Consider the following 23,835-nt stretch of genomic DNA (forward strand, 5'->3'; position numbering starts at 1 on the left):
AATAGTTTATCAATCCATTTGAGTGAGATTTCACTTTGTGTATATAGTAATTCATTTATGAGAAGCAAATTCTTAAATAAAATTTTTTTTTTTTGAAACAAACGAAAGCTCAACACAAAACAGTGGAGCAAAAAGTCAGGAGTTACATAAAGAAATAACGAAGACAAGAACATAAAGCCTGGCATCACCTGCACTGTTATCAACAACCACTAGGATTACTGTCAGCCCATTCTTTATAACTCAAAAGCGTTCTCTGTTGGATGAGGTCAACACCTGCTACCTTATTGTTGAAAATCCTGTCATTACGTTCCAACCAGATGTTCCAAATCACTGCAAAGAACCCAATCAACCCCCGCTTCTGCTCTTGTTTACTCGTGTGCAAGCCAGTCCAACTCTCAAACAGCCCTCTTATGGTACCCGGAATAGCCCACTTCCTACCAACTGACTGCAACCAACAGCACCACACTTTCCATGCTATATCACACATAAGAAATAGATGCTGGACAGATTCTATCTCCTTATTACATAGCGCACAAACATTATCACTGTGATGAATAACACCTAGCCTACTCAACCTGTCTTTGGTGTTAACTCTACCAACAAGTACAAACCAGCCAAAAAGCTCAATCCTCGGAGGCACCACTCCTTTCCACAATGTACTTGTGAAACTATAGCTTGTGATCGCTGCCGGCAGATTCTCCGATTGAAGTACCCGCATAAAGGAATTAGTAGAAAACACACCCTTACTATCAAACTTCTAGACCACATTATCCTCCATACCCTGTGACAGCTTTACTGGCCGTAACCTTTCATGCAACTGATGGACAAGTTCCAGCTCCCATTGGAACAGCTCTCTTCTCCATTGAAAATTCCAGATCCACTCCAATCCATCCCAAAATCCACAATCCCCTACGACAACTCCTTGTTGGTTGGACACAGAGAAGAGTCTTGGAAACGCCACTTTCAGCGGCCCACCTTGCACCCAATTATCCTCCCAAAACATGGTACTCCTTCCATTCCCTACTTCCATAGCCAGTCCAGTAACCAATTTATCCCTTAACCGCTGCTCCTGTATGTTTAACTGGCATATGTCCTTCCAAGGCCCGCCTTTCGCTGGTATCTTCTGATTTACCAGCATGACATCAGGGCTCAAGTTGTTACAAGAACAGACAATTTTCTTCCATAAGGGGCAATCCTCCTTTGAAAACCGCCACCACCACTTAAACAAGAGTGCTGTGTTCCGAAGCACTGCATCCCCAACCCCCAATCCTCCAGCCTTCTTTGGAGCCTGAACCAACTCCCACTTAACTAACGGGATACCATCCTTTCCATCCCCCTTTCCCCACATAAACCTCCTTTGCAACGCAACCAGCTTGTCCGCAACCGCCTTCGGCATCTTGTACAGGCTTAAGTAATATATCGGCAGGCTATTCAGCACCGACTTAATGAGGATAAGCTTGCCTGCTTTATTCAGCACCTTCGCTTTCCACAGGCTGAGCTTTTCTTCCACCTTATCTATGACTGGTTTCCAAGTCTTCACTAGCCTCGGATTTGCACCTAGAGAGATTCCAAGGTATCTAACCGGTAACACAGCTTGCTTGCACCCCAGAAGACCGCACGCCTGATCAACCCACTCCTGCTCACAGTTTACTGATATCAGATTTGACTTCTCATAATTGATGCTCAACCCCGACATTAACTCAAAACACCGTAACAGTCTCTTATAATTCACCAGTGTCTCAGTGTTAGGGGGACAAAATAATATGGTATCATCCGCAAATTGAAGGTGCGATAATTCTACATGCTCACCTCCGACCAGTAATGGTTCAATGCGACCGTTCCTGACTGCTTCCCCCACCATCCGATGCAACACTTCGACCACAAGCACAAATAGAAGGGGGGACAGGGGATCCCCTTGTCTGAGGCCCCTTTCCATGTTAAAAGGCTTGGTTGGAGACCCGTTCACTAGGACTGACATAGATGCCGTACTCACACACTCTTTTACCCAACCTCTCCATCGCTGGCCGAATCCCATTTTCTGAAGCACAATATCCACAAAGCTCCATCGGACTCTATCATACGCTTTTTGAAAATCAAGTTTGATAATTGCCGCCTTCTTCTTTCGCGTCTTAAGCCAATGGACCGTCTCACAGGCGATGAGCGCACCATCATGAATTTTTCTACCCTTTACAAATGCAGTTTGGGTCTCTCCCACTAATCCTGGCATAACTAATCGCATCCTTCTTACCAAAACCTTCGAAATTACCTTGTAGACACATCCCACCATACTAATCGGCCTGAAGTCCTTGATTTCCTTAGCCCCCACAAATTTTGGGGCCAGTTTCACCCATGTGACGTTCGCATCAGATGGTAGCTCTGCCGTTTGGAAGAAATCCATTACTGCTCTAGTGAACTCCTGCCCAACCTCTTCCCAACATTTCTTGATGAAATTCATATTGTACCCATCACTCCCTGGGGCTTTAGAAGATTCACAATCCCAAACTGCTTCCCTGATTTCTTCCGCCGATGGCAGAACCTCCAAGGCCTCAGCCTCAGTCCTATCAATCTGTTTCAGTAGCCCATCACGAACACCAATCCTCGGAGCAAACTCCTGACGATATAGCTCCTGATAGAACCCCCTGATGGCATACTTTATTCTGACTGGGTTCCGCACCAACCTTCCCTGGATCACTAGAGCATCAATCCTGTTATGCCGCCTTCTGGCCGATGCAATGTTATGAAAATATCTCGTATTCCTGTCCATGTCCCGCGCATGTTTGGATCGAGACATCTGCTTCCAGTGAATTTCCTTCCTGATGTACCACTTTTCACAAAAACTCACCAAAGCCTTTCTTCTAGCCTCCGTCGTACCATCATAGATCCCATCACTGACCTGGTTGTCAAGCTTCTTTATTGCATCCTCAAATCTCAGCAGTCTACTGTCCATATCACAGAAGTTATCTTTGTGCCATTGTCGCAAAGGCACCGTCAATGACTTCAGTTTACCAATGAAGGGAGCATCCCCCAGGTTCCTCCATTCATCTCTCACCATCCTCAGGAAGCCCTCATGGGTAAACCAGGAATCTAAACTCCGGAAAGGTCGTGGGCCCCCTCGGATCCTAGTATCCTCCACAATTAACGGGCAATGATCCGACAGGCCCCTCGGACCACCTTTTACCCGAAGATCAGGAAACTCCTCAACCCACTCAACAGACACCAGCACCCTATCAATTCGACTACATGATTGACCCCTAAACCATGTGAATTTCCCATCAGACAGAGGTAAATCCACCAACTGCATGTCCTGAACCCAACTCTTAAACTCTTCCGCTGATGCTGGCAGACTCGTCCCCCCTCTTCTATCCTCCACTTGCAGAATCTCATTGAAATCCCCTAGCAAGAATAGAGGGACTTGGCACAGTCCCGCAATATAGCTCAATTCTTCCCAAACCACCCGCTTTTCTTCCCTCCCATGCGCCCCATACACCAAACAGAAAACACAATGGAAATTATTCTTTGTTAACACTCCTTCAATGCACAACCACCTCTCTCCTTTATAACAATTACTAGTCTGAAACATCATGGCATCCCACATCAATAAGAGTCCTCCAGCCGCCCCATCCGATTCCACAAACTCCCATCCTACCGTATTATCACCCCAAATTCTTGCAACATCATATTTTGAAATCACTTCCCTTTTCGTTTCAATCAAACCCAACATATTCAGATTATATTTTTTCTTTAATGATTTCACCATGCTCATTTTCCCATCTCCCCTCAACCCCCTAATATTCCAACAACTCATAATCATTTACACAAAGTACTGTTCACCTTATGTTTGTTCTTTGGACGGCTCCTTCTCGCCATTTCTTTTTGTTTTGTCAATCGTCTCTTTGCTACTATTCCGTCATTTTGAGCCTTCAAAATACTCAGGATATCCACATCGTCATCATACAGCACAGCCCCAGATTCAATCGCCAGAGCCCAAGTCACTTTATGTTCATGCATCAGATCCTCTCGTGAATTCCTGTCCACCTCTTCCTGATTTTGCTTGTTGAGCCTCCCTATGCCTATTCCTGGATTAACCCCCTCCACCAGTGATTCTCCCCCTTCCGCCCAACCCTGGTCACATACCATTGCTGTTTGGTTAACCTCCACGGCCGCTTCCTTCCCTCTCCCTTGGTTCAACAGTCCCGGTAGGCGTCCCCGAACTCGACCATCGTCCAAGACCCCTACCCAGTCCACATGCACCGGCACCAGGCCCTCATCATTCGCGCTCATTCCTTCCTGTATCCCCTCCCCGACACCGAGTCCTGCCGGTTCCATCGCATCTCCCAGCAAGCCCTCCGGCGCCACGGTACCAGCAGCCTTCAACAGAACCCCTACCGAGTCCACCTGCACCGGAGTCAAACCCTCGTCGATTACGCGCCCCCCGTCCTGCCTCCCCTCATCAAGCCCTGCATGTTCACCCGTCCCCGCCGAATCCATCGCAGATCCCCGCAAATCATCCTGCGCCACAATATCAGCCGCCATCGACGGGTTCTCCACCATCAGCCCTATGCTTTCGATTCTGCCAACGCCCTCTAGGGTTGCCGCCGCCTCGCCCTCATCACAGTCCTGCGCTTCAGGCAAACAGGCATGAGAATAAGTCATAACCCGCCCGCCCGCTGCTCGACCCGTTTCAACAAGCTTTGGGCCACCAGATACCTTGTTACCCACCTTCCTACCCATATGCGGCCCACTCTTTCTAGCCCTCCCCCTGCACGGTTTAGCTAAGTCCCGTGGCCCAACATCAGTCTGAATGTGGCTTGGGCTTCGTTGAACCAAGCCCCAAGTTACATCCCCCAAATTGGTAACCCTTCTCTGGCCCAAATGATCATGCTCCCTTAAAATTATATTCCCATCAAATCCATTTCCATCCTGAACCCTTCCTCCACCAGAATCATAAACCTCTATAACCGTTTTGTCAGACTCCCCTGCTTCACATCCACCAAATCCCTGAGAAATCGCTTCTCCATGATTCTCGGTACAACACACTAACTCAGTTCCCATCCTCGGCGTTTGAAATTCAAACTGCTCAACGGTAGTAAATCGTATATTATTATCTGCAAAATTAATTAATTTTTAAATTTATTATTTAAAAAATTATCTAATTAAATGCATAAATCTAATTAGTAAACGAGTAATGGTAATTTTGAGTAATTGACGTTTCTTTGACTTTTTTGACGTAACCGTTGGCATGAAATTGAAAAGCCACTTATAACAGTTTACAGTTCTAAAATTATAGCTTGGTATGCTTAATGACGATTTTGTATATTAGATAAATACTATTTTTGTACATTAAAATCAGCTACTAAAATTAAGATTTGAATTTTCTAAAGTTTGAATTTCACTTTAAAGAGTAAAATGTGATCTTTTACCATTGATTTCATAGGTGGGACCAATAATAAATATGAAAGAGAAATTATTCAAAAGTAGAAAGATTACACTTTACTCTCTAAAGTGAATAAAGTGAAATTCAAACTTTAGAAGATCCAAATTCCTAAAATTAGCCACCAATATATTTTTGTATAAATACATATATAATTTAATCATCATGGCATCCCACATCAATAAGAGTCCTCCAGCCGCCCCATCCGATTCCACAAACTCCCATCCTACCGTATTATCACCCCAAATTCTTGCAACATCATATTTTGAAATCACTTCCCTTTTCGTTTCAATCAAACCCAACATATTCAGATTATATTTTTTCTTTAATGATTTCACCATGCTTATTTTCCCATCTCCCCTCAACCCCCTAATATTCCAACAACTCATAATCATTTACACAAAGTACTGTTCACCTTATGTTTGTTCTTTGGACGGCTCCTTCTCGCCATTTCTTTTTGTTTTGTCAATCGTCTCTTTGCTACTATTCCGTCATTTTGAGCCTTCAAAATACTCAGGATATCCACATCGTCATCATACAGCACAGCCCCAGATTCAATCGCCAGAGCCCAAGTCACTTCATGTTCATGCATCAGATCCTCTCGTGAATTCCTGTCCACCTCTTCCTGATTTTGCTTGTTGAGCCTCCCTATGCCTATTCCTGGATTAACCCCCTCCACCAGTGATTCTCCCCCTTCCGCCCAACCCTGGTCACATACCATTGCTGTTTGGTTAACCTCCACGGCCGCTTCCTTCCCTCTCCCTTGGTTCAACAGTCCCGGTAGGCGTCCCCGAACTCGACCATCGTCCAAGACCCCTACCCAGTCCACATGCACCGGCACCAGGCCCTCATCATTCGCGCTCATTCCTTCCTGTATCCCCTCCCCGACACCGAGTCCTGCCGGTTCCATCGCATCTCCCAGCAAGCCCTCCGGCGCCACAGTACCAGCAGCCTTCAACAAAACCCCTACCGAGTCCACCTGCACCGGAATCAAACCCTCGTCGATTACGCGCCCCCCGTCCTGCCTCCCCTCATCAAGCCCTGCATGTTCACCCGTCCCCGCCGAATCCATCGCAGATCCCCGCAAATCATCCTGCGCCACAATATCAGCCGCCATCGACGGGTTCTCCACCATCAGCCCTATGCTTTCGATTCTGCCAACGCCCTCTAGGGTTGCCGCCGCCTCGCCCTCATCACAGTCCTGCGCTTCAGGCAAACAGGCATGAGAATAAGTCATAACCCGCCCGCCCGCTGCTCGACCCGTTTCAACAAGCTTTGGGCCACCAGATACCTTGTTACCCACCTTCCTACCCATATGCGGCCCACTCTTTCTAGCCCTCCCCCTGCACGGTTTAGCTAAGTCCCGTGGCCCAACATCAATCTGAATGTGACTTGGGCTTCTTTGAACCAAGCCCCAAGTTACATCCCCCAAATTGTTATCCCCTCTCTGGCCCAAATGATCATGCTCCCTTGAAATTATATTCCCATCAAATCCATTTCCATCCGGAACCCTTCCTCCACCAGAATCATAAACCTCTATAACCGTTTTGTCAGACGCCCCTGCTTCACATCCACCAAATCCCTGAGAAATCGCTTCTCCATGATTCTCGGTACAACACACTAACTCAGTTCCCATCCTCGGCGTTTGAAATTCAAACTGCTCAACGGTAGTATCATTCAACAACACTTCCGTATTTACTATTCTGTCCTCCCCCATGTGAACCTCGTTGACCTCACCGGCAATTAGCTCCGCTGCCGGATCCGACTGGACCGCCACTTGCTTCAGCCGATTTTCCTCGTGGCCCTCAACCCCATTCTCCCCATATACCACGTGGCTCTCCATTGAGCTTGTCGCCCCACCATTCTCCACACCCCTCTCGTTCACAAGGATTGTAAATTCAGAATCCCCAACCGTAAGGTGAACCCTTTCTCTAATGACGTCAAACTCCTCGGTATCAACTTGGACTCTGCCAACCCGAAAAGATGTCAGTAATTAAAATTAGTTATTATGTATTTATATATTAATATATATTATTTAATTTATTTTTAATATATATTTTATATTAGTGACTAATTTAAATGATTAATTATTTTTCTCTTACTAATTCAAATTATAAAAGTTGATTTCATAAATCTAGTAATTAAATTCACACTTAACAAGTAAGAGTGATAAACTAAAGTTAAGTGGTGGCTTTGGATTCTTCTGGCGATTCGTGCTTGCCAGCTTTGCTTTTACTCGGCAGCAACAACAAACATATATAAGCATCTCATTCACATGAACACCCCATCTAATATTTAATAATAAAAATCCATTTTTGACAAAAAAGGGTTGATTTCACAGCCAAATTGGATTCTGGGTTGGAAGAATTTCACCAAAAAAGAACAACAATTGGTTGATTCAGATGATGGAGGATCGAAGGCTGGTGCTGGTTCTGATCAGCACCTGCATTCTCTGTTTCTTGGTCATTGGCATTAATGGTGACACAGATCCAAATGATGGTTAGTGATGCTGTTCATTAATAATTCAATCATGTTCATTTTTTCTTTTTTCCTTCAAACTTTATTTTTTCAATGTGTGTGTTTCTTTTGTACTTGGATGTGTTAGTTGTATACAGTGTTTTAGTGAAGAGTACTTCTTGCTATAATTGTCTTATGTTCCAATTTTCTGTTTTTGCTTTTTTATTTTTTTAATTATTTGAAATTTATCTTTATAGTTCTGCTGATTTTCCAGTAGATTAGTTAGATTTGGATTTTGGAACAAAGTTTGTAATTTTTTTTAAAATTAATTTATGAGTTTCTTTTCATCTGAATTAATGTAAATTCTATTACCATGAATAAATGTGGGTGTTTAATTTTCTTCTTTTTTTTTTAGTTAATGTTTTTACTTTTATTTTTAATTATTGTGTTTAAGCCATGTTCAATCTGTTATGAGTGGTAATAGTAGGTAGTTGATATACAATTCTTGCTCTCTTCAGTAGGAACAAGGTTGCTAACAAGTGATCCAAAATCAAGTACTTTCTGATGTAATAATAGCATGATTGGCATGTTTTTCTCATGATTTCCTCTTATATGAATGGGAATCTTCATCTTCCAATTTCATTCCTTTACTTTTGACTTCAATGTTTGTTTCTGTGTTATCAAAACTTTGTTATCCTGAATGTTTGATGCAGCTAATGCTCTAAGGAGCTTGTATCAGAATATGAACTCACCATCTCAACTAAATTGGCCTCAAAATGGCAATGATCCTTGTGGACAGTCTTGGAAAGGCATTAGTTGCAAGGACAATCGCGTCACCGAGATGTGAAGCCTTAATCTCCTAAATCCTAATCACTTTATACATGTTTCGATTATTACTCTTTTCGGCTCCAATGTCTGATATGTGTGTTGTTGTTTGGTTTTTTCCGATCATTTACTTCTTATCAGCAAGTTACCTGGTCTTCAACTTAGTGGAACTTTGGGTTACCAGCTCGAAAGCTTGACATCTGTGACTTACTTGTAAGTTAAGCCTCGTTCGGTAACTGTTTCAGGACATAAAATACAGAGACACGGAGAAAATCTGTCTTGTACTGTGTCCTGTGACAATATGCAAATGCAGCCTTAATGATCTTGTTCATTGTATATCCAGTTTTGTATGTATTGTTACTGTCGTCGTAAATCGAAAATCTTTGCAGTGACTTGAGTAACAACAATCTTGGTGGCAGCTGGTACCAACTCCCTCCAAATTTGCAGCACCTGTATGTCTTACACTTCTGTTTATTTTTGTTTCTCGGACTTTCGGTAGTCGAATTCTAACATACTTAATACTTCTTTGTATGCAGAAATCTCGCTAATAATAATTTCAATGGGCCGATCCCATATTCGATCTCTCAAATTACTTCGCTTAAATACCTGTGTGTAACTATATTCTTGAATTCTTATATGTCTTTCATTGTATACCTATAAACCTCCTTGCTAAGCCACTGTAGTAATCTGCAAAATTAACATTGATTCTGTAGGAATCTTGGTCACAACCAGTTCCAACAAGGATTGACTGTTGACTTTTCAAAGCTTACTTCCCTCTCTACACTGTAAGATTCCCTCAATTCCATATACCTTTCAGCAACATTGATGTTATGACTTCTTTGTTTTTCGTTGTGGATTCATTAAAATTTTGTACTTAAAAATTTAATATTACTTCTGATTCCATGCTAATTCATATTCTTTATTTGTTTCTGCGAAAAGGCTTCATATACATTGGCTATTTTGTGATATTTACATGCATATGATTCTTGTAATCTAAAACTTTTGAGTTACTGATCCATCAACTATAATATCTGTAAACTGTTGTAGGGATCTTTCGTCCAATTCGCTGACAGGGGACCTCCCTCAGACAATGAGCTCACTTTCGAGCTTGTCAACCTTGTAAGCATCGAGTTTTGTATTCTTTCTTTCTTTTTTCTTCATGTTTGCATGGTATTGGTTGCATTCTAAGTGGACTTATTTGTCTTTGTTTAGGTATCTGCAAAACAACCAGTTCACGGGCACCATCGATGTTCTTGCTAACCTGCCACTCGACACTTTGTGAGCCTCTTTTATGTCATTTGCTGCCATGGAAAACTTCTTTCCTATATTTATATAATAACCTTTCAAGTTCTAATTATTTTCTGAATATTTCTCTCAGGAATGTTGAAAACAATCATTTTACAGGCTGGATACCGGAACAGCTGAATGGCATAACCCTACAGTGAGTATTACCATTATCTGCAATTTTTCAAACTAAGAATATTTATTTGTTTATTTCATTATATAAATCTTGAATGATAAGCCAAGGTTTAAAATGACAGAAAGGGTGGTAATTCATGGAGCTCGGGGCCTGCGCCCCCTCCGCCTCCTGGGACACCTCCAGCAACAACCAGCCGTCACCACAAATCCGGTGGGCACGGCAGCTCATCAGGTGGTAGCTCTAGTGATGGGGGTAAAAAATCTGGTATTGGAGCCGGTGGCGTTGCTGGAATAGTGATCTCCATATTGGTTGTTGGGGCAATAGTAGCATTCTTCCTGGTGAAGAGAAGATCCAAGAAGTTGTCGTCATTAGACACGGAAAAGCTTGACAATCAGCCGTTGGCTCCTCTAGCTTCAAATGAAGTGCACGGTTTGTATCTTGGTTCTCGCATACTATTGAAAATCCTTTCTTACCTTTTTCCTTTATGATTAACTTTATGCTACTTATTTCTCATTTTAAATAGTTTCACATTTCATTCTCTTCTTGAAATGTGTTTGATATAGACCTTACTTTATATGCTTAATTTTACTTGTGGATTGTGATAAGTTAGTTATCTGAAGTAACATATTACAACATTTCATAATGCAGGATTGAATTCTATGCAGAGTTCCTCTGTGATTGACTTGAAAACATTTGACACTCCTGTGGAACCAATAAATGTTAAACCCCCTATTAAACCCCCACCTCTCAAATCATTCGACGAGGAAGAAATTCCAAAGAAGCCAACTGCTGTCAAGAAGACTGTCGCCGCTCCCGCAAATGTGAAAGCATATTCTATAGCTGACCTGCAGATTGCTACTTCAAGCTTCAGTGTGGATCAACTCCTTGGTGAGGGGTCTTTCGGACGTGTATACCGTGCACAATTCGATGATGGAAAGGTACTCCTTACCGCATTTTTACTTTACAAGTCCAATTCTATGTCTTATTCTGCGGGCAAAGATATGGAAAATCCAAAAATAATGCCATGCTCTTAGGAAATGTCTTAAAAGTGACTCACCTGAGTCTTTCTCAATATATATAAGCATGCTAATACACTTGATGATATATGTCAAAAACTGTTAACATATCTTCTGAATCCATGCAGAGGCTTATTGATGGTTTTGACTTTGTCATGAATTGTTGTAGGTTCTTGCAGTAAAGAAGATAGATTCATCTATCATTCCCCATGATTCATCCAACGATTTTGTGGAAGTAGTCTCAAACATCTCCCATTTGCATCATCAAAATGTGACAGAGCTTGTTGGTTATTGTTCGGAGCATGGACAACACCTCTTGGTCTACGAGTTCCATAAAAACGGGTCGCTGCATGACTTCCTTCACCTACCTGATGAGTACAGCAAACCATTGATATGGAACTCTCGTGTCAAGATCGCTCTAGGGACAGCTCGCGCCTTAGAGTGAGTTAGTTGTTTGCAAGTGTAAATAGAATAATGACCTCTTATTTCTTTCCCCAAAAGTCAATAACCAACCTCTTCTTTCTCTTTCTTTAAGGTACCTACATGAAGTTTGTTCGCCTTCGGTTGTTCATAAGGATATTAAGTCAACCAACATATTGCTTGATTCAGATCTTAACCCTCATCTTTCAGATTGTGGATTGGCAAGCTATATTCCAAATGCAGACCAGGTGATTTTAATTTTTGGAACAAATATGCTGTGAATTTCAGTTTCAAATGGATGCACTCTTAATGAATGCATTTTTTCCTTTTATCTTGTGTCACACGGCTTACATATGAAAATTATTAGTTCTAAATATCGTCTCATGTTCAGGTATTGAACAATAATGCTGGATCGGGATACGAAGCACCGGAAGTTGGTATGTCCGGTCAGTATACGCTTAAGAGTGATGTCTACAGCTTTGGAGTTGTCATGTTGGAACTTCTTAGTGGAAGGAAACCGTTTGACAGGTAATTGATGCATCTTTTAGGTGGTTACTCGTGAAAATGTCTTCATGGGAAGATGATAGCTGAGATGTAAACACGTGTTATGTCAAGTAGTTTAGTAAAAAATGTCAAACTATCTAACAGTTTTCAACTATTATTTTCACATGAAGACATCTTCATGTGACTAGTTTTAACATTCGCATGCTCTCCAAAATCAACAGCGCATTTAGTAACATATATAGTTTAATCTATAATATAAAACCCTTCAAAGTAGTTAGGGTAGGTAGATGCACCAATTTCTTTTGATATTATTTGTATTTTGTTGTTTAAAAAACTCCCTCGGCAGCTCAAGGCCAAGATACGAGCAGTCTTTGGTACGGTGGGCGACACCACAACTCCATGATATCGATGCATTGGCTAAAATGGTTGATCCTGCGCTGGAAGGGCTATACCCGGTTAAGTCGCTGTCCCGTTTTGCCGATGTTATTGCACTTTGTGTTCAGGTAATGTCACACATATATGTCTCCTTTTTGTTGTCTTAACGACCAAATAAACTACATATATTCATGTGCGTCTATGTGTATGTGTGTCTTTGTGTCTGTGCCTTGTTGTTTTGAGAGAGTAAACAAACACAGCCTAAGTTACTGGTTTGGCTACGACGCACTTTAAAAAGAGGTGGGTACTCCAATGAAGACTATAATTGTCTTTATATGAAGATGCTTCCTTTTGACAATCGGGTGATGGATTGTAGGGTTTTGATTTTAGCATGTTATAAGAGCGTTGCCTTTATCTAAAAGCGTTGATATTTCCTTTAAATCGTTACTTTTTCTTATAAGTCACGCTTTTAAAGTGTAACTAAACAAATATCTTAGTGGAAGGATGTTTTTGACATATTGGAGTAGATGCCTTAAAAAGAAAAAACAGCCTAAATGTTAGGGTGATCCAAATGCCAAAACTCATGTCAAAGGGAGGATTTATATGTGCTTTTAATGTATTTATCATGTCAGGAAAAGTAACTACATGATTGTTGTAATATAATGTAATGATTGTTTTGGCAGCCGGAGCCGGAATTCCGACCACCGATGTCGGAAGTGGTTCAAGCATTAGTTCGGTTAGTGCAGAGAGCAAACATGAGCAAAAGGACATTTGGGACTGAGCAAGGAGGAACACCAAGAGCGGGTGATGAGCCTGATACACCAGACATGTAAATTTTATTGCAAATAATAAGATCATTGTGTTTAATAAAATGTCTTAAAAATGGAAAGGAAAAACAAAATAATATTATTCTCTCTTTCTTTGAATGTACCTTCTAGTATTGTTTGAGGTTGAACAATTTTTTTCATGTAATATACAGCGGTAGTCCTTTCAATTTGTTGGTAATATAAATAATTATATTATTTTGCACAATTCAAGCTTTGTTTTATCTTTTATTATTTTCTTTTTTTATTATTATTTTTTTTGTAAATTTATTTATAAGACGAAGTATAGGGAGTCAATGGAGTATCTGTACAATATGTACAATGGGAATTTAGAAATGTTCGATTCAGTAGGATAGCAGATGTTTATTATCCCTAGTACCCGGATGGTTATTCTGGATAGTATGGGTGTATTGTGTTTGAGAAATTAGTAGTATTTTATCTTGAATGTTTATTTTTTAACTCATATTGGACCAAATAAATAAAATAAATAGTTCATTGTATACATTGTACAAATACTCCATTGGCTTTTTAACGGGATTCTATTTATAATATACAACAATTAATAAGTCATGATAAGGTAAGAAGTTTACCGTGATAACACACACTACCGATACTAATTCAAATTACGCACGTTTTCAATGTTTTTCCGCTCTCATTCTGAAATACTTTCTTCAGCTCTCATTCCAAAACTGTTTCATCTTCATATTCAAATTTAAAATCTAAAATCGTTTAACAATTAGAAATTTCTCAAATCAGAGTATTACTTTTTTTTATTCTCATTTTAAAACGGTTTCGTCTTCAGATTTCAAAATCCAAAACTGTTTAGCAATAAGAAACTTCTCAAATTAGAACATGAAAACTCGAACCTGACAATATTTTAAGCAATAATGTTCTACATCCATATAAAAAATATATTCAATTTATCCAAGTAATATTGGTCAGATGCACTCCCTTCCCCCCTCACTTGTTTGTCATACATGTGCTACATATAATGTGCTGCAACCTAAAGCTTTGCTCAATGTAAACCTAGGGCTGCACATAGATCGGAAAATATCCGCATATCCGTGGTAATTATCCGCATCCGATCCGAATTTTGCGGATATTATCCGATCCGTACTATGGTAGGATCGGATAGCGGATTTGGCAGTGATACTTGCGGATCCGATTCGCAGATCAGCATATTCGCACATCGTATAAATAGCCCAGTTTCAAATAAGCCCTAATGTAATGTGACCTAACTCTAAATCCCTAATGTTACGGCGCTCCTCTCTCGTTCTCTGTCTCTGGACTCTCCTCCCAGACTCTGGCTCTCCCTCTCCTCTCTGACCGGCTCTACTTTGCTCCGTCACCGGCGTTCGCTATCCATCATCGGCGTTCACTGTCCATCACCATCTCCTAAGTTCGTCATTTCCTCCAAGCTCCAATTGCACGGTCGTCGCCTCCTCCATCAACGCGGTGGACGGCGGTCGCGTTCTCCATACGCGTTCTCCATAGGTCGCGTTCTTCATTGGTGCAGCACTCGCGGTCAGTGGTCTCCTCCAGTGGTGCGGTCACCTCCTCTAGCGGTGAGGTCATCTCCTCTGGCGGCTTAGTCTTCTCTTCCATCGGCGGTGGTTGTCTCTCCAAGCGGCTTCATCAATCTGTCAGACCAGGCCTTCTTCGACTCCATCGTCTTTGCTCTTCAACTCATCTGGTATTATAGGTAATTTAATTTTAATTTTATGATTAAATATTATTTGTATACAAATGCTTATAGATTAAAGTACTTGAATCATTGTGTTATACTATTATTGTGTAATAAACTCTGTAAATTTGAATGGTTTATTCAATTGTAAACATATATGGCACTGAGGGTTTATATGGTTTACTTGTTTGGAAATTATAATGGTTTATTCAATTGTAAACAAATTTTTGAATTATGCAAATATACCCGATATCCGATCTGATCCGACCTAAAAAAATCACGGATACCATATATGATCCGATCCCATGGGAGTAGTGCGGATCGGATAGAATTTTAGCCTATATCTGATCCAATCCGATTCGTGTGTGATAAACCCAAATATGTTGAAGGACGTAAAGCCAGAGCAACCAGCTCGGATACGGATAAACACCAACGAACGCCAACGAATAAGGACAAAAGGAAACAGACAACACCCAACCCACCAAGAGGAATCATCAACCACATATCAGGAGGCTATGCAGGTGGAGGTCGAACAATCTCGGCCAGAAAATGAAGCTACAGAGCAATGTTAGTAATCGAAGGAACACTGCATTCGAAGAAAGAAGAGCACCCAGACGTCACGATATCATTCAATCAATCAGACTGTAAGTCGGCAAGCCCTAACCTCGATGACCCAGTAGTAATCTCCATCCAAGTTGGATAACTGTTGGTAAGAAAAACACTACTGGATCCAGGTAGTAGCGCTGATGTTTTATTTTATTCTACTTTTAAAAAGATGAAGTTATCAGAAAAAATAATGCACCCTTCCTCTGGAGAGCTGATTGGGTTCTCTGGAGAAAGGGTCCCCATCATGGGATACATATGGCTGAAGACAACGATGGGAGAGGTCCCTATGTCAAAATCCATTGATATCCAATATTTAATAGTAGACTGTTATAGCCCTTATAATATTATCATCGAAAGACCCGTCTTGAATATATTCAGGGCAGTAGTGTCCACTTTACACCTGTGTGTCAAGTTTTTGGTGCAGGAAAACAGGATAGCAACAGTATACGCCGATCACCAAGAAGCTCGGCAGTGCTACAATGCCAGTCTAAAGCAAAACCAAACAAAACAGACAGCTCGGCAACAAGTCAAAGCAATACACAATACTGCCAAGATCCTAACGTTAGCCAAGCTCGACCCAAGAGAGGATCTCAGCGAAAGACCCTAGCCAATGGACAACCTCCACCGAGTAACACTAACAGCGGATGAAAAGCAGTACACACACATCGGAGAAGCACTAGAGGGGGAAGAACGAACAAAACTCATAGAAATACTATGTCAGAACGCTGATCTATTTGCATGGACGCCAGACGACATGCCTGGAATAAGTCTAGAAGTCATTTGCCACAAGTCAGCAATTGACAAAGCAGTCCGACTAGTGACACAAAAGAAAAGAAACCTCGGAAAAGAGAAAAAACAAGCAGCACTAGAAGAAACCAAGAAACTCCTCAACGCAGGTTTCATCAGAGAGATCCGCTTCACCACATGGCTCTCAAATGTGGTAATGGTAAGGAAAAACTCAGGTAAATGGCGCATGTGCGTCGACTTTACAAATTTAAATAAAGCTTGCCCTAAAGACGCTTACCCATTACCTTGCATTGATAAATTAGTTGATAATGCTTCCGGTTTCAAAAGCTTAAGTTTTATGGATGCATACTCTGGTTACAACCAGATTCTAATGCACCCAGAGGACCAAAGCAAAACAGCTTTTATAACAGAACATGGAAATTTTTGTTACAAGGTAATGCCTTTCGGTTTAAAAAATGCAGGGGCGACATATCAAAGACTAATGGACAAAGTATTTCGACAGCAAATAGGTCGGAATATGGAAATTTATGTAGATGATATGGTAGCAAAAACGTCTGCACAAGGTTCACATTGTGACGACTTGTTAGAAGTCTTCAACCAAGTCCGAGCATACAACATGAGGCTCAATCCAGTGGAGTCCAAGGAGGAAAATTCCTCTGCTTCATGCTGACTTCACGAGGAATTGAAGCAAATCCAGAGAAGTGTGATGCAATATTGAACATGGCAAGCCCGAAAATGAAAAAGGAAGTCCAACAACTTGCAGGGAGGGTGGCTGCTTTGTCACATTTCCTACCTGCAGTAGCCAACCGATCATATCACTTTTTTCAAACAATCTCTAAAAATAAGAAATTTGCATGGACCGAGGAATGTGAGAAATCTTTTGTCGAGCTAAAACAGCTCTTAATATCACCCTCAGTACTCCAGAGGCCAGAAACAGGCAAACCATTACATTTATACTTATCAATATATAACCATGCTATAAGTTTTGTTCTAGTTGTTGAAACAGGGAAAACACAAAGGCCAGTATACTTTGTTAGCAGAGTACTACAGCCAATGGAGACGAGATACCCGAAGATAGAACAGTTGGCACTAGCACTAGTTACCACAACAAGGAGACTAAGGCACTATTTTCAGAGCTATACAATAGTGGTATGAACTGACCAACCTTTGAGGCAAATATTAACCAGACCCGAGCTTGCTGGACGATTAATTAAGTGGTTTATCGAGCTCTCTGAGTTCGATATTCAATACCAATCAAGAAAAATATTAAAGTCTCAAATACTAGCCGATTTCATCTCAGAAATGACTGTCGAGATACAATCTGTAGAGACAAGTTGGAATCTACACGTAGATGGAGCATCAAACCGAGAAGGAAGTGGAGTAGGCTCAGTAATTAAAATTAGTTATTATGTATTTATATATTAATATATATTATTTAATTTATTTTTAATATATATTTTATATTAGTGACTAATTTAAATGATTAATTATTTTTCTCTTACTAATTCAAATTATAAAAGTTGATTTCATAAATCTAGTAATTAAATTCACACTTAACAAGTAAGAGTGATAAACTAAAGTTAAGTGGTGGCTTTGGATTCTTCTGGCGATTCGTGCTTGCCAGCTTTGCTTTTACTCGGCAGCAACAACAAACATATATAAGCATCTCATTCACATGAACACCCCATCTAATATTTAATAATAAAAATCCATTTTTGACAAAAAAGGGTTGATTTCACAGCCAAATTGGATTCTGGGTTGGAAGAATTTCACCAAAAAAGAACAACAATTGGTTGATTCAGATGATGGAGGATCGAAGGCTGGTGCTGGTTCTGATCAGCACCTGCATTCTCTGTTTCTTGGTCATTGGCATTAATGGTGACACAGATCCAAATGATGGTTAGTGATGCTGTTCATTAATAATTCAATCATGTTCATTTTTTCTTTTTTCCTTCAAACTTTATTTTTTCAATGTGTGTGTTTCTTTTGTACTTGGATGTGTTAGTTGTATACAGTGTTTTAGTGAAGAGTACTTCTTGCTATAATTGTCTTATGTTCCAATTTTCTGTTTTTGCTTTTTTATTTTTTTAATTATTTGAAATTTATCTTTATAGTTCTGCTGATTTTCCAGTAGATTAGTTAGATTTGGATTTTGGAACAAAGTTTGTAATTTTTTTTAAAATTAATTTATGAGTTTCTTTTCATCTGAATTAATGTAAATTCTATTACCATGAATAAATGTGGGTGTTTAATTTTCTTCTTTTTTTTTTAGTTAATGTTTTTACTTTTATTTTTAATTATTGTGTTTAAGCCATGTTCAATCTGTTATGAGTGGTAATAGTAGGTAGTTGATATACAATTCTTGCTCTCTTCAGTAGGAACAAGGTTGCTAACAAGTGATCCAAAATCAAGTACTTTCTGATGTAATAATAGCATGATTGGCATGTTTTTCTCATGATTTCCTCTTATATGAATGGGAATCTTCATCTTCCAATTTCATTCCTTTACTTTTGACTTCAATGTTTGTTTCTGTGTTATCAAAACTTTGTTATCCTGAATGTTTGATGCAGCTAATGCTCTAAGGAGCTTGTATCAGAATATGAACTCACCATCTCAACTAAATTGGCCTCAAAATGGCAATGATCCTTGTGGACAGTCTTGGAAAGGCATTAGTTGCAAGGACAATCGCGTCACCGAGATGTGAAGCCTTAATCTCCTAAATCCTAATCACTTTATACATGTTTCGATTATTACTCTTTTCGGCTCCAATGTCTGATATGTGTGTTGTTGTTTGGTTTTTTCCGATCATTTACTTCTTATCAGCAAGTTACCTGGTCTTCAACTTAGTGGAACTTTGGGTTACCAGCTCGAAAGCTTGACATCTGTGACTTACTTGTAAGTTAAGCCTCGTTCGGTAACTGTTTCAGGACATAAAATACAGAGACACGGAGAAAATCTGTCTTGTACTGTGTCCTGTGACAATATGCAAATGCAGCCTTAATGATCTTGTTCATTGTATATCCAGTTTTGTATGTATTGTTACTGTCGTCTTAAATCAAAAATCTTTGTAGTGACTTGGGTAACAACAATCTTGGTGGCAGCTGGTACTAACTCCCTCCAAATTTGCAGCACCTGTATGTCTTACACTTCTGTTTATTTTTGTTTCTCGGACTTTCGGTAGTCGAATTCTAACATACTTAATACTTCTTTGTATGCAGAAATCTCGCTAATAATAATTTCAATGGGCCGATCCCATATTCGATCTCTCAAATTACTTCGCTTAAATACCTGTGTGTAACTATATTCTTGAATTCTTATATGTCTTTCATTGTATACCTATAAACCTCCTTGCTAAGCCACTGTAGTAATCTGCAAAATTAACATTGATTCTGTAGGAATCTTGGTCACAACCAGTTCCAACAAGGATTGACTGTTGACTTTTCAAAGCTTACTTCCCTCTCTACACTGTAAGATTCCCTCAATTCCATATACCTTTCAGCAACATTGATGTTATGACTTCTTTGTTTTTCGTTGTGGATTCATTAAAATTTTGTACTTAAAAATTTAATATTACTTCTGATTCCATGCTAATTCATATTCTTTATTTGTTTCTGCGAAAAGGCTTCATATACATTGGCTATTTTGTGATATTTACATGCATATGATTCTTGTAATCTAAAACTTTTGAGTTACTGATCCATCAACTATAATATCTGTAAACTGTTGTAGGGATCTTTCGTCCAATTCGCTGACAGGGGACCTCCCTCAGACAATGAGCTCACTTTCGAGCTTGTCAACCTTGTAAGCATCGAGTTTTGTATTCTTTCTTTCTTTTTTCTTCATGTTTGCATGGTATTGGTTGCATTCTAAGTGGACTTATTTGTCTTTGTTTAGGTATCTGCAAAACAACCAGTTCACGGGCACCATCGATGTTCTTGCTAACCTGCCACTCGACACTTTGTGAGCCTCTTTTATGTCATTTGCTGCCATGGAAAACTTCTTTCCTATATTTATATAATAACCTTTCAAGTTCTAATTATTTTCTGAATATTTCTCTCAGGAATGTTGAAAACAATCATTTTACAGGCTGGATACCGGAACAGCTGAATGGCATAACCCTACAGTGAGTATTACCATTATCTGCAATTTTTCAAACTAAGAATATTTATTTGTTTATTTCATTATATAAATCTTGAATGATAAGCCAAGGTTTAAAATGACAGAAAGGGTGGTAATTCATGGAGCTCGGGGCCTGCGCCCCCTCCGCCTCCTGGGACACCTCCAGCAACAACCAGCCGTCACCACAAATCCGGTGGGCACGGCAGCTCATCAGGTGGTAGCTCTAGTGATGGGGGTAAAAAATCTGGTATTGGAGCCGGTGGCGTTGCTGGAATAGTGATCTCCATATTGGTTGTTGGGGCAATAGTAGCATTCTTCCTGGTGAAGAGAAGATCCAAGAAGTTGTCGTCATTAGACACGGAAAAGCTTGACAATCAGCCGTTGGCTCCTCTAGCTTCAAATGAAGTGCACGGTTTGTATCTTGGTTCTCGCATACTATTGAAAATCCTTTCTTACCTTTTTCCTTTATGATTAACTTTATGCTACTTATTTCTCATTTTAAATAGTTTCACATTTCATTCTCTTCTTGAAATGTGTTTGATATAGACCTTACTTTATATGCTTAATTTTACTTGTGGATTGTGATAAGTTAGTTATCTGAAGTAACATATTACAACATTTCATAATGCAGGATTGAATTCTATGCAGAGTTCCTCTGTGATTGACTTGAAAACATTTGACACTCCTGTGGAACCAATAAATGTTAAACCCCCTATTAAACCCCCACCTCTCAAATCATTCGACGAGGAAGAAATTCCAAAGAAGCCAACTGCTGTCAAGAAGACTGTCGCCGCTCCCGCAAATGTGAAAGCATATTCTATAGCTGACCTGCAGATTGCTACTTCAAGCTTCAGTGTGGATCAACTCCTTGGTGAGGGGTCTTTCGGACGTGTATACCGTGCACAATTCGATGATGGAAAGGTACTCCTTACCGCATTTTTACTTTACAAGTCCAATTCTATGTCTTATTCTGCGGGCAAAGATATGGAAAATCCAAAAATAATGCCATGCTCTTAGGAAATGTCTTAAAAGTGACTCACCTGAGTCTTTCTCAATATATATAAGCATGCTAATACACTTGATGATATATGTCAAAAACTGTTAACATATCTTCTGAATCCATGCAGAGGCTTATTGATGGTTTTGACTTTGTCATGAATTGTTGTAGGTTCTTGCAGTAAAGAAGATAGATTCATCTATCATTCCCCATGATTCATCCAACGATTTTGTGGAAGTAGTCTCAAACATCTCCCATTTGCATCATCAAAATGTGACAGAGCTTGTTGGTTATTGTTCGGAGCATGGACAACACCTCTTGGTCTACGAGTTCCATAAAAACGGGTCGCTGCATGACTTCCTTCACCTACCTGATGAGTACAGCAAACCATTGATATGGAACTCTCGTGTCAAGATCGCTCTAGGGACAGCTCGCGCCTTAGAGTGAGTTAGTTGTTTGCAAGTGTAAATAGAATAATGACCTCTTATTTCTTTCCCCAAAAGTCAATAACCAACCTCTTCTTTCTCTTTCTTTAAGGTACCTACATGAAGTTTGTTCGCCTTCGGTTGTTCATAAGGATATTAAGTCAACCAACATATTGCTTGATTCAGATCTTAACCCTCATCTTTCAGATTGTGGATTGGCAAGCTATATTCCAAATGCAGACCAGGTGATTTTAATTTTTGGAACAAATATGCTGTGAATTTCAGTTTCAAATGGATGCACTCTTAATGAATGCATTTTTTCCTTTTATCTTGTGTCACACGGCTTACATATGAAAATTATTAGTTCTAAATATCGTCTCATGTTCAGGTATTGAACAATAATGCTGGATCGGGATACGAAGCACCGGAAGTTGGTATGTCCGGTCAGTATACGCTTAAGAGTGATGTCTACAGCTTTGGAGTTGTCATGTTGGAACTTCTTAGTGGAAGGAAACCGTTTGACAGGTAATTGATGCATCTTTTAGGTGGTTACTCGTGAAAATGTCTTCATGGGAAGATGATAGCTGAGATGTAAACACGTGTTATGTCAAGTAGTTTAGTAAAAAATGTCAAACTATCTAACAGTTTTCAACTATTATTTTCACATGAAGACATCTTCATGTGACTAGTTTTAACATTCGCATGCTCTCCAAAATCAACAGCGCATTTAGTAACATATATAGTTTAATCTATAATATAAAACCCTTCAAAGTAGTTAGGGTAGGTAGATGCACCAATTTCTTTTGATATTATTTGTATTTTGTTGTTTAAAAAACTCCCTCGGCAGCTCAAGGCCAAGATACGAGCAGTCTTTGGTACGGTGGGCGACACCACAACTCCATGATATCGATGCATTGGCTAAAATGGTTGATCCTGCGCTGGAAGGGCTATACCCGGTTAAGTCGCTGTCCCGTTTTGCCGATGTTATTGCACTTTGTGTTCAGGTAATGTCACACATATATGTCTCCTTTTTGTTGTCTTAACGACCAAATAAACTACATATATTCATGTGCGTCTATGTGTATGTGTGTCTTTGTGTCTGTGCCTTGTTGTTTTGAGAGAGTAAACAAACACAGCCTAAGTTACTGGTTTGGCTACGACGCACTTTAAAAAGAGGTGGGTACTCCAATGAAGACTATAATTGTCTTTATATGAAGATGCTTCCTTTTGACAATCGGGTGATGGATTGTAGGGTTTTGATTTTAGCATGTTATAAGAGCGTTGCCTTTATCTAAAAGCGTTGATATTTCCTTTAAATCGTTACTTTTTCTTATAAGTCACGCTTTTAAAGTGTAACTAAACAAATATCTTAGTGGAAGGATGTTTTTGACATATTGGAGTAGATGCCTTAAAAAGAAAAAACAGCCTAAATGTTAGGGTGATCCAAATGCCAAAACTCATGTCAAAGGGAGGATTTATATGTGCTTTTAATGTATTTATCATGTCAGGAAAAGTAACTACATGATTGTTGTAATATAATGTAATGATTGTTTTGGCAGCCGGAGCCGGAATTCCGACCACCGATGTCGGAAGTGGTTCAAGCATTAGTTCGGTTAGTGCAGAGAGCAAACATGAGCAAAAGGACATTTGGGACTGAGCAAGGAGGAACACCAAGAGCGGGTGATGAGCCTGATACACCAGACATGTAAATTTTATTGCAAATAATAAGATCATTGTGTTTAATAAAATGTCTTAAAAATGGAAAGGAAAAACAAAATAATATTATTCTCTCTTTCTTTGAATGTACCTTCTAGTATTGTTTGAGGTTGAACAATTTTTTTCATGTAATATACAGCGGTAGTCCTTTCAATTTGTTGGTAATATAAATAATTATATTATTTTACACAATTCAAACTATCTTTTATCTTTTATTATTTTCTTTTTTTATTATTATTTTTTTTGTAAATTTATTTATAAGACGAAGT

The 23,835-nt window shown here is 39.8% G+C and overlaps 1 protein-coding gene and 1 pseudogene across 1 annotated transcript; both read left to right on the forward strand.

Moving 5' to 3' along the window:
- LOC107624737 (protein STRUBBELIG-RECEPTOR FAMILY 6) lies at window positions 7,633–13,480 on the forward strand. The gene is made up of 16 exons (XM_016327177.2): window positions 7,633–7,930; window positions 8,602–8,731; window positions 8,855–8,926; window positions 9,103–9,165; window positions 9,250–9,321; window positions 9,427–9,498; window positions 9,761–9,832; window positions 9,926–9,991; window positions 10,092–10,154; window positions 10,255–10,562; window positions 10,782–11,071; window positions 11,319–11,590; window positions 11,685–11,817; window positions 11,961–12,097; window positions 12,420–12,576; window positions 13,132–13,480. The coding sequence occupies exons 1-16, from the start codon at window positions 7,834–7,836 to the stop codon at window positions 13,279–13,281; spliced, it is 2,154 nt and encodes a 717-aa protein (XP_016182663.1). The 5' UTR covers window positions 7,633–7,833; the 3' UTR covers window positions 13,282–13,480.
- LOC107624738 lies at window positions 17,908–23,720 on the forward strand (annotated as a pseudogene).

The sequence above is a fragment of the Arachis ipaensis genome, chromosome B02 (assembly GCF_000816755.2).
Source record: "Arachis ipaensis cultivar K30076 chromosome B02, Araip1.1, whole genome shotgun sequence".
NCBI lineage: Eukaryota > Viridiplantae > Streptophyta > Magnoliopsida > Fabales > Fabaceae > Arachis > Arachis ipaensis.